Raw genomic sequence first — 12,446 nt, forward strand, 5'->3', positions numbered from 1 at the left:
TGAATATTAGGAAACGAGAGCCTTTTCTGTTGGCCTATTTTCCCCACTCAAATGCTCAACACAATTTTAACTTTAAAAATCTCAATACAGAAGGGAGTCGAGATCAGCACACTTCTAATACATAAATTCAGGGCTCCCTCTGGTGGATCATTTTAATTTCATAATGTCAGATGTGCTTTTTTCGGCCCCCCCCAAGTTACAGAATTATTTGGAATTTATCATTAATTCTCCATTCGGGGGGTCGATTCAGTGAACCTCATCGAGTGAGGATCCAAAAATGTTACTATGATATGTAGTCACCCGGTAATATTTCAGATAGTAGATTTTGCATAGCAAAGAGTTAAAAATGAACCTAAACTCTTCATTAGAGTAGCTACAAAAGAGATTAACACCAGATAACGCTGGAATAGGTTTGCTTTTTTTTATTGACAGTGGGGGAAAAATTCTCACCATTACCTTTTTGACTGAAATCTGTTGAACAAAAAGACAACGAAACAAATGTTTATGAACGTGCAAACATTGCAACTCAAATGGCAGAAAGAAATAACTAAAAGACAGATCTTGAGCTTAGTAAGATCAAGCAGCAAAAACTGAGCAAATAGATAAGTGACAGTATTGAATAGGCTTTACTTTAAAATTTCCCATATAAACAAAGAATAAACAACAGTAACACCACCAAATAAAGCCACAGAACAGTTGTTCTTCTGTACTTTTATACTATATATGTTTATCATTCTGTCTTTCAGTTACTTCCTCTGATAAACTGGACTTCAGTGAAGTCTCAACAAGGCCATCTTGGCTAAAAGCATATAACATTGGCCATGGGTCTGACTAATGCCCCATTACAAGAAAGAAAGAGGAGGGTTTCTTTTTTTTTTTTTTTTGTACATTAGGAATTTGAACATCAGACTCTTTGTAGCGGTGGAGAGTCACTATCCAATGTTGGCTGGCGATTGAAGATCTCAGAATGAAAATGCAATTCTTAGCGAAGAAGGTCTCTTTCTTGGTCCACAGGTAACAATAGAGTGTAAGTTTGTCTTTATAAACCTTTTTAGTACTTGTTTTTGATTCCTGTAAACAGTTTGTTTCACGTTGAAAAAGAGAATGAGCCATCAGTGCTTTTCGGTAGGGTTCTGACATTTCTGATTTGAGTTGAATTCCATTTGGGATCCAGGTCAAATCGTTCTCTATTATATCTAACCAGAGGCAGGTGTTCAGCTTTGACAGACTTTGAGGAGGAACATGTTGAAGCTTCTAACGTTGCTAAACATATTCATTAGACTGTTACAATTCAAAAACTGTAAAAATGGTGGAATGGAAAGATACAAACAGGAGTACTGACTTGGAATTGTCAAGTGTTTGCACCCAGACTCCATGAACCATAAATTTTATTTTTAAAAAATCATATTTATATACATTTACATAAGACTTACACTTTTAAAAGAAACACACGGTAATACATAAATGTGTCTAGTATATTACACAATAAAACAGATGGAACAATGTGTAAAATGAATGGCTCCATTTCACAAAAGCATCTAGTGTACATATCTTTTGAATTTAGGTGATGCTTTTAAAAATGATGTATTTTCAGAATTGTAGTAAATGAAACAATAATTTAGCATGAAAAGATCATAACATTTTTACCTTAATAAACCTTTACTAGTATTTATTTCCCATTGTCCAAATGGTTTTACTGCTTCTCTTCTAAGGTGATAGTGCACTTCAGGTGGAGTAGACTGAAAAGATGACATCTAAAGAAACATTTAACAGAGAATTATCAGTCTTTGTCAATCGACCTGTTCCAGCTCAGCAAACTGCATGAAGTAACGAGGCAAGTAGCTTTAAAGAAACTCTTACCTGAAACATAAATATCGTTAAGTTTTCCACCACAACTCTTGAATAGTGAAAGAGGAAATGGAGTAGGAGTTTGGAACTTAACCACCAGCTCTAAATCACAGATAGCAGGGCGTGTTTTTCATCTTTATATCAGCCCAGTAAATAATTTACTTCTATGTGTTGCAGCCTCTGTTTCCTCATCTGTGAAATGGGGATTAAATACCTGATCTCTCTCAACTGTGAACCCAGTGTGGGACAGGGACGGATTCGATTACATCCTATCTACCCCAGTGCTTAGCGGTATTTGTTAAGTGCTTACTAAGTGCCAAGAATTGTACTATCACTATTATTATCATGATGAAGAACTCTGTTAAATGCATCGTTTTAAAAAAAAAAATTTCAGTCATTGAGGCCTAATAACAGACATCCTGGAGAATTTGGTGGGTATAATTGCAATATCACCAAAGACTAGAAAAAGAATAGCCAAAGTCGGTTCTTAATCTGGGGAAAATGCTCAAACAACTGATTTGCAATCAACTGGTAGGAGAGTTGAAGAACCAATCATAATTTCTGAGAGCAAAATGTGCACTATAAGTGTAACCACCCCTATAATAGTGTCAGACCACATAAACAAGAATGTAGCATTAAATGCAAATAATCCAGTCCTTAGTATAATGCTTAGTACACAGTAAGTGCTTAACAAATACCATTATTATTATCTAGATTATAGGAGAGCTCTTGATGTCGTCATCATTGTCCAGTTAGGAAAGTAAGGTCTTGACTATACTGCTGCATGGGCAGGGAGATAGAGATGAAATAAGAGTAACAGTGGACAGTCATTAACGGCTTGGCATCAAGCTGGGAGGACATCGTGATTGCTATTCCACAGGAACATATCAACATGTTATTATTGCCCTGAGTAAGGCACTCGAAAACCCACTTGTGAAATTTGAAGATGCTATTAAATATACCTGAAAAAAAAGGAATTTTACAGGGACAAGTGCAGTGTCAGATAGTAAACATGAAAAACATACAAAACACAATAAGAATGAACGGAGACTAGATAAGTACGAGAAAAGTTGACAAAAGACCAGGGAAGAAGAGATCTTCAGAAGCTGAAAATGAATTGGACATATAGTATAACCATTAAAAATGTCCACCTGGTATTGGGATGTAATTCTTAACATCTGGAGAAATGCCACTACTTGGGCAGAGGAGTGGTCCATCTGCCATAATCCTAATGTTTTAGGATGGACCATCTAAATTTCCCTCCTGTCATTTATTATGGGCTTAGATTTGTCTGTGACTTTTTCCAAAACTAGTTTATTGAACTGTTGCTGTAATGAATTTCAGATACTTACCCCCGCTCCATGAAGAACTGTTTCCTTTGTTTTGAACCTACCTTTTAGGAATATGGTAAATAACAATTCCATGCTCACCCCTCAACACTTTTTATTCCTGAACTTCAATGATGTGCCCTTTCAACCTGTTTTTTTTTAAATCCAGACAAGTCAATATTTAGTGTAACCTCATAGCAGTCCCCCTAACCAATCCATGGTAATCATATGGGTTTCTCTAGTCTGTCTTTCTCACATTAGGAAGGACATATTGGAGCAAAACATAAGCAACTGAGCAAGTAGTAAACAGGTAATAAGTGTGGGGTTTTTTGTTAAAGCCTATGTGCCAAGCACTGTGGTAGATACGTGATAGTCAAATCAGAAAGTTTTTAGCCCTCACAGGAACTCCCAGGCTAAGTGGGATACAGAGCAGGTTTTGAATACCTGTTTTAAAGATGAGGAAACTGAGGCACAGATGAGTTAAGTGACGTAGCTGGAATGAAGTGACATGATCAGGGAAGGACAAGAGTTGGCAGATTTGAAGGGAAGGCAGAGTCCCAGTTCAGGGACAGGAGAGTAGCAAAAAGCATCCAGTGACGAGATTAGCTTGGGAGGAGAAAAAAGTGCAGGCTGGGGTAGGTAAGAAGGAAGCAACTGATGGAGAGATCAGCTTCTTGTGTAAGTTAGAAGACAGAGAAGAATTTAAAAGGCACCAAGGCTGAGAGAGTCTGGTTCGGGAGAGATGGTGAGATTGTTGACCTTTGATTGTTGTTAAAAAGATGAATTCCACTGTAACCTATTGAGCTTAAAGTGCTGGCAAATCATCCGAGTGGAAAAGTTGTAGAAAGAGGATGAAATGCAACACTCCAAAGCTGGTGAAAGGACAGGGCTGCAGAGACAGATTTGACAGTCTCGCTAATGAAGCTGAGAGCTGAAACCCTGTGAGTAGATGTACAGGCAGCCTGGGAGAACAGGGAGGAGAAAAGATAGCCAGATTACAAGGGTGAGGGGAGGACAAAGCTCCAGTAAAGGAAAGAGAGCACCGGTTGACAACCTTTTCGGTGCAAACCAAATGAAGCCTTTGAGCCCAAGGAACCAGTCATGCAGTATAAGCACACATTAGCACAGCTTGCTTCATTGTGAATCTAACAGTTCTAAACACCTTGCCTGGCAGTGACATTTTAAAATGCTTCATCGCCTACATCATGCCTGCTGACTTAACCCCCGCAAGCCTCCTGGCCCTCAACGGCTAGAGGGGGACAGCTCAGGGCTACTTGGCTTTACGGAGTCCCCCGGATGACACGTGGCTGCTTAACTGCTACAGCTGTTGCTGCCAGAGGAGGAAAGGCAAGGTTGCCCAGTGGGCTGGCATCAGCACGGGATAGTCTGTGCCTCCCGTCGGTTGGGTACAGGCAGTGTTGCGACCCCTTCCTTGCCATCTGGACCCTCCAGTGGAAGCCAGGAGCCTCTATCCCCACCTCTGTACTGGTGCTCTGGGGATTGGGGATCCTGACTCTTCCTGGGTCCGAGCAAGATATCATCTTTCCCAATTCTGAGGCCAGTCACGGGTCAGGCTGGGGTCACTGGGAAGGTGCTAAGCCCTACCTTTCCACCGGGTTCAGGAGAGCTGCCAATCCTGAGGTGACTCCATCCCTGGTGAACAGGGGCTAGGATCCCCTGGCCTAAAAGCAGGACAAAGATAGGTCAAGCAGTTGCGGGGAAGACTTCCATGAGGGGCCACTGGGAGCCCCAAGAGACGAGGCCTCACCGATTATGGGGTGGTTGCTCCTGTCCTGTCTCATCTCCCCCTGCGACCCTCTCCCCCCCCACACCTCCCTTGATAGTCAGTTGCTTTAAATGCTTGTTCCTACTCCCTGGTTCCAGAGTAACATTTGGCTCCTAGAAGAACTGGTGACGGCTCCGGAGCCGACCCCTGGAGTTTGAAAATAATCTTCTGTCAACCCAAGGCCACAGATGATTTCCAGGGAAAGGCAATCCTCAGCTGTGTCCGAGACAGCTTCGGCAGTTAAGGAAGAAAGCCTACAAGCTTTAGCCAGAAGAAGGTGTAGTGAATATGGTTGCTGTAGGCTGAAACCAAATTGCAGAGGTGAAGGAGAATGCTGGGGATGAGGAAGTGGAGGCAGGATATACATTCAGCCCATTCATGGATTTTGAGCAGGCAGGTGCAGTAGAGGCAATGGATGATTTTTTTCAGTATGCAAATGGCCTAAGAAGAAATGAAGTTAGCAACAAGATAAGGGAGGACAGTAGGAGCAGTGTGGCCCAGTGGGAAGAATGTGGAAGTGGGAGTCAGGAGGCCTGTGTTCTAATCTACCTAGCCAGCATTGACCGTAGGCGAATCACTTAACTGCTCTGTGCCTCAGTTTCCTCAGATCCCCATTCTCCTTCCCACTTTGACTGTGAATCCGGTGCAGGACAAAGAATCCGACTCCAGGGCAGAGCACAGAGTTTGGAGCATAATAAATGCTCAATAAATACCCTAATTAGTCATGGAGACACCTGAAGTAGCTTCAACTCCAACTTGGGTGCATGGATAAATGCCAGTATTATTTTAAGGAAGCAGATGTAAGAGGTGAGAGGAGGTGGTGGCTAGAGTGCAGATCAAAGGGATAGAGTTTAAGAGCAGGCCAGGACTCTTGAAAGACATTACTGGGAAGGAGGAGAATGTGGGCATGATAGTAGGAGGATGTTGATGGGATGCAGGTGGGCCTTCAGGAAGTGGCCCTACTTTATCGATGAAATTATCAGTCAGGTCCCTGGAGGAGGCACACGTCAGCTGAGGAGAGTGTCAAAGATCTGAAATGGTTGGTAGAGTGCTGTCGTAGTGCTGCAGGAAAGATGGAAGCACAGAGGTTGGTGTGGGTTTTCTATTTGGGGCGGGGTCTCTCAGAAAAGGGGGAAATTTGGAGGAAGGAAGAGAGGGGAAGGAAGAGAGGTAAAAGTGGGGCCCCAAGACAGCCTTGAAGGAACTGTTGGATCCATCAGGACATAGATTCACCTGTAATACCACTAAAGATTGGTATTACAGATACCATATACCTATATACCACTACCAATACCACTAGAGATTGTCAGCTTCTTGAAAACAGGCATCAGGCTTGTTTATCCGACTCTTCCAAGAGCTTAATACAGTTCTCTTCCCACAGCAGGGACTCAATAAATACTATTGATTAATTGTTCTACACTCTCTTAGACAACTGGGACAAGGATGAAGTGTCCACCCAAAAACGTATCCAACTCTGTCGTTTTTATTTGTGGTATTTGGTAAGTGCTTACTTTGTGTCAAGCACTGTTGTAAGTGCTGACGTAGATACAAGTTCGTCTACATAGTCCCTGTCCCACTTGGTCCAAGTTGGAGAGTGGAGGATTTTAACTCCTATTTTACAGAGGAGGAAACTGGGACTTCAAAAACAGCAGAATAGATGTAGAATAACATGAAATGTCTTTCTAATTATACTAATGGCTATTTCAACTCTGTACTATTAGTGAATGGTGTGCCTTTTCGAGGTTCACATTTTAAAAAAAACAGTCACTACTCACAGCAGTTCAGTGCTGTCTTCTTTGATAGGCTTGTCAACATGAGTATGTACGAACGGTAGAGCTGTCTAACCTCTGCAATCTCGATGAAGCAACTATAAATGGAGAAAAATGCTTTAGCAGTGAGATGAATATTTAAAAGCACATTTCAGATGCAATGGAACTTTTTTTTTCTTCTCAAAAGTGATTCTGAACAAAGAAAAGCACTTTTTCTTCATTCAGAAAAAAGTCATCTTCCCTGCTCAGGACTAGCCTGTTTTTAAACCTAATCTGTTTTCAGGCAGCTAGGTTTTGAAGTGATAGATGACTTTTTTTTAGCACATATGTTCATTTTAGAAAAGGTTATCACCCACAGTCTCTAAGACACCAGAATTTCTTTGGAGCACATGGTCTACTTTCAGAAATTTAGGCAACGGCTACTATATTTCTAAATGGTCTATTTTTTTTTTTTTTTTTACAAGCAGACTTTCTCGTCTTACTTTTCTTATTGAGTTGAAATCATAAATAGAATCGATTAGTTGTCAAAGGTTTTGAAGCATGGCAGCAAAATAAGAATGGAGATTTTAAGGTGGCAAAAAGTCGTGTCAGAATTATTGATATGAAATGAAAAAGAACTATATCAGGATCACGTACGATGTGTCTGAAATAATGAAGGTATTGTAGAAAGACTCTTAATGGCTGGAGCATTGGCTGGGAAATTTAGCTTCCTATAGACTATAAGCTTGTTGTTGACAGGGAAAGTGTCCACTTATTGTTATATCGTAGTCTCCCCAGCTCTTAGTACAGTACTCTGCACACAGTAGGTGCTCAATAAATGCGATTGACTGAAAGCTGCCATATTCATCCAGAAGAGCTAAGAACTGCTCAAACTAATGATTCCAGACACACTGTATCACATTGGAGGGGACAAAGTTGGCCCGCTCTTCCATCGCTGATCTAAATAAGAACTAAAACAAAAAGGCAGATGAATCAGGAGATTGTCTGCCCATTTCTCTGCCACCGCTAACCAGGGCTGGCACATCCACTCTCCACTCCTTCAGATTTGCTGGCACAGAGAAAACTCTGTATTAATACTAATAATAATACTGGTATTTGTTGAGCTCTTACTATTTGCCAGCACTGTACTAAGCACTGGGGTAGATACAAGATAATCAGGTCAGACACAGTCACTGTTCCTCAAGAGGCTCACGGTCTAAGCAGGAGGGAGAGCAGGTATTTTCATAGGTGAGGAGACGGAGGCACAGAGAAGTTCAGAGATTTGCCCAAGGTCAGACAGCGAGTGGCAGAGTCAAAATTAGAAACCAGATCCACCCAGCCAAGGTGCCTCTGTAGGTGCAGAACAAGAAAGCTGGGAGACTCCTGGGCCTGGGGAAAGGGCAGCTTACCCGATCCGGAATTGTCTACCCAACTGCTGCTTCTACCTAGTGGGGAAGACACTTGGTTGAGTTCTTCTGTCTTTGTGAACAAGTTAGGCTTTGTCTGTCGTCCATGCTCCTTTTTGTGTGTTTCTTTCAGAGACAATTTTATTCTCGGTGAGTCTCCACGTGCCTCCATGTACCTATTCCTCATTTTATGTCATCTTACCTTTTTAGATTCATCACCATTTTATTTTGACATCTGGAAAAAAAAAATTGTAAACTACTCCTAGGCGGTAAGCTCCTTGTGGGCGGGAACATGTCTACCAACTCTGTTGTATTGGACTCTCTGAAGCACGCAATATATACAGTTAATTGATCTGCGAGAAAAGTAATTCATCAGTTCACCAGTGTTTAAATGGCACTGGGGTCACTCTTGAATAACAGGGAAAAATTAATTGGGGAATCCTGAAGAGGGGTGGTAAAAAGATGATCCAACTCAGTATCTCTGTGGAAGCAAATCAGGAAAGAAGACAAACTGGAGGGAAGAAAACATACTAGGCAAAGGAGTTCAAGAAAACTGGCTAACGGACTGTCAGAATGAACTCTATCAATGAAGATGCAGCTCAGCAAGTACTAATTTATTGATTAAAGCTCAAGGAGAGAAACAAGCATTCCAAGAATGCCTGAAGGTTAGTAATAATAATGATGATAGTGGTATTTGTTAAGCATCTACTATATGCCAAGCACAGTATTAAGCACTTGGGGCAGATACAGGATAATGAGATCACCCGTGGGACAAGGATCTGAAAGAATAGTGGGAAACCCTTCTAAAAGGAAATTAGGTCCCAACAATATGTGAATATATGCATGTGCCTGCATCTGTGTGCTGTCTTTAACTTTGCAGAAGTCATGATAGCGATGGCAGTGATATCCTTAGGGTGGCTGTGACTTGAAATACCTATTGTCTCTCTGATTTAGTGTGAGGGCCTGAGTGGTTCATTCAGTTATCAGTGGGAGATGAGAGGACCCTGGCTACTGAACTATTGAACTGGACTATAGGCTAGTGCTGAATTGTACTTTCCAGGTGCTTAGTACAGTGCTCTGCACACAGTAAGCACTCAGGAAATACGATTGACTGAATACTCGACAAATGAAGTGCTTCGATTCCCCTTTCTGGTTGAGATGCAATCACCTATGGTTGGCCACAGAATCTTTTGGTGATCAGGATTGTCTCACTGCTGGCTTGCACAAGGCTCCCCCGCTTCCTACTCTGAGAAGAGGATTTAAACTTGAGCAAGGCACTTACCTTCTCTGTGCTTCATTTACCTCATCTGCCAAATGGGGATTAAAGCTGTGAGACCCATGTGGGACCTGGACTGTGTCCAACCTGATTATCTTGTATCTAACCGAGTGCTTGACAAATAGTAAGCACTTAACAAATACCATTTAAAAAAAAAAAAGGTTAATTATTCAGATCACTGTAAAGTCTTCCTACTGCATAGAAGTGTCCTCATAAAGAATCTATGGGCCAGGACTGCTCTTGTATTGGTAGATGCTAGTTAGAAGCGTTTTCTTGATTGGTGAAGTATCGAATCACCCAGATTTTACTCTGCAGAGAAATAGCACTATCACTTAAGGACCAAGGGCATGCAACTAGAATAAAAGATAAAAGGACACAAAAGCGTTTTCCAGTTAATTTAGGCAAAAGAGAAGGACCAGGAAAAACAGTGTTTAGTAGACAAGAAGGGAAACCTGATACCAGGTAGCAGAAGCCTGAAAGGGTAGCCCCTTTATGTGTTAATGGGTCACCTGATCTAGGTGGGTCTTATATCATATTCTCTCAAGTGCTTAGACCAGTACTCTGCACATAGTAAGCACTCAATAAATACCATTGATTACTGGGCTGAAAGAGCAGAGGGCAAGAATCAGGCTTTGACAGGTGTTTTTGCATAGCTATTTGCTATTATTTTTGGTAACTCATGAAAAACGTCCAGTTTTCTACCCATCTTTACAGTGTGGAAACTAGTTAGAGAGCAGTCTTTTTAACACTGATAACAAGGAAGTTACCAGAACAAACAAATCAATCTCCCTGAGAATAAAAAATGCCAGGAAGCAACTTTTTTTTCTTCTCTGTGACAGACTGCATGAGGGAAATAATACATGTGAGCAGTCTAGACTCCACAAAGGCTTCTAATGCTGTTTCAAGTGAGAGCTTCTTTGACAAGTTGAAGTGTGGTCTAGGTCATTCTATGTTACGAATCTGGTTGAAGACTAACCTTCTGAAAACTAAGTTACCTATGTCTTTGTGTCCACATAGGGGAAGAGCGACTGGTGTCTCATAAGAACCAGTCCCCAGACAAACTGTCATTTTGTAGTACACCAGAGCTTGCCCATCCAATCTGAGATGATACAGCATTTATAACACTTAAAAAGACAGGAACAGAATTCAGACTCTGACAAGTTGGATTAAATGGTGGTAGGAAAATGATTCAAAATCAGAAAAAAACAACAACCAAGCAACACAAATACAAAGTGGGGAAAGATTGGCTAGGAACAAGGCCAGCAGACTAAGACCTAGAGGTCATAGGTGACTAGAGTTTGAATGTGAGCCAACACTATCATGAGGTTACCTCAAAAAAACACCACGGGAATAGGTTATGTAAGAATTTCTCTACCTTCACTCGGTCCAGGAGACATCCAGTAGGAAGGATGAAAAGATACAGAGAAGGGTCTTATGTGGGAGATGGTTTAACTTGGGGAAAAACGGTAAATGGTGATTTAAGGCCTCCTCCAAGCATATGAAGGCTTTGTGGTGACCATCCTAATAGGTGGTCAATCAGTTGACATCACAGCAAGGGACAGCCTTTTTATGTCCACTGGGGCTACAACTGCAGGCCTCCCATTGACTAAACAACATCCACACACAGGTGAACTTCACCATCAGTAATATCTTCTTGCATTACAAAGAACAACTATGTATGCTGTAGTACTCTCCAAGTCCACCGAGGTTCCAAAAAGAAGAAAGAGACTTAGAGCTGATGAAAATTCAGTAAAAAAAAAAAAAAACAAAAAAAAACAGGGGTCTGACTAACTTGTAGTAACTTGGGACTGATTGTGTGTGAAACGCCTAACCAAAGAAAGTGGCAGAGTTTCCATCCCTGAACATCTTTAAGAAAAGAATAGGCAATCACCTGTCCTGTAATTCTTAATTATTCACCCGCTTAGATGAGAGCTTGAGGACTCTACGATTCTCTGCTGTTCACAGAGGGAAGGGTGACCCTTTCTTATTTCTACTGAGCAAGGATAAACCTAACCTAATGATGGTTCTCAAGCTATGATGTTTACTCTATATAAGCCAATGCCTGTGCCCGTACATATTTTTGTCTCTCTACTCACAGAGGCAGGTCACTGGGGAGAGAAGAAAGGTATGTGCCATCACCAAGAAGGATAAGGCTATGGCTTTTGGTATTGCCATTTCTCCACAGGCTTGTGATTTGTGGGACATCTCTCCACTACTCTGTCATCCATCCCTCCTGTTTCTCCGTGGGCACCTGAAGCCAGGCAGAGAAGGCTCCAGAAGAAGCAAAAGGGAGCATTACTTAGAGTGGACAGAATACCAATGCTAGGAGAAGAGTGGTTAAAGCTAGCCACACCCTTGCGGGAGGCTGATATGTCAGTGGGGATTATTGGTCCTTCAGCCTGGGGATGCATGTCAGGGGCTGCTAATGGCTTGGAAATTAAATCGCAAATATTCAGGATTTAACACTCGTGCCAAGTATTCTGGGCTATGCTGCCATTGCAAAGAAACTTTCATACCAAAGACAAAGTAATAACGAGCATTTTGACTAACATCTCGCAGAAAAAGATTAAGAGCAAAAGCATTTTTTTTTGTACCATCTGTTGCCATTTTCCGTGACTGCCCAGATGTTGTAGTTAATCTGAATCCCGCTGGCAGTGTTTCCGCAGATCCAGGCATCATACTGATTCCGTGTACCTCACGGGGAGGAAACTGTCTTCTCCACGAGGAGCCTCGCCTGAAGTTCTTGTCATCGCTCTGTGAAAACACGGTATTGAATTTTTGAATCAGAACACAAGGTGTGATATCCCGGTTATGTGGATCAGTATGAAAAGAAGTTCTCCAGAGTTCTCCCCTTACAGCCCACAAATACAAATTTTAAATTTTTCCAGAGCACTCTGCAGAGTGAGACAGTGAAATTTCTTTTACCTGTGCTTAGTCCTCCACACTCTTGCTCAACTCAATGCATGGCTACATTCTGATAATAAAGACATTTTGCCTCTTCAAGGCAACAGAAAGTGTTTTGACTGGGATGTCTATCTTAAAGAAAGGATAATT

At 41.6% G+C, this 12,446-nt stretch overlaps 1 protein-coding gene across 5 annotated transcripts in view; it reads right to left on the bottom strand.

Moving 5' to 3' along the window:
- Positions 1-407: 407 nt before the first annotated feature.
- PPFIA2 (PTPRF interacting protein alpha 2) overlaps positions 408-12,446 on the bottom strand; it is a 422,696-nt gene continuing 410,657 nt past the window's right edge. For all 5 annotated transcript variants that reach the window (XM_029079000.2, XM_029079003.2, XM_007666225.3 and 2 more), the window contains 3 exons: positions 11,987-12,146; positions 6,738-6,829; positions 408-1,754 (listed from right to left, as the gene is read on the bottom strand). In XM_029079000.2, coding sequence (XP_028934833.1) covers positions 6,771-6,829; positions 11,987-12,146 — 219 coding nt within the window. In that variant the 3' untranslated portion in view covers positions 408-1,754; positions 6,738-6,770. The remainder of the gene's footprint in view (positions 1,755-6,737; positions 6,830-11,986; positions 12,147-12,446) is intronic.

This window comes from Ornithorhynchus anatinus, chromosome 14 (assembly GCF_004115215.2).
Source record: "Ornithorhynchus anatinus isolate Pmale09 chromosome 14, mOrnAna1.pri.v4, whole genome shotgun sequence".
Taxonomy (NCBI): Eukaryota; Metazoa; Chordata; class Mammalia; order Monotremata; family Ornithorhynchidae; genus Ornithorhynchus; species Ornithorhynchus anatinus.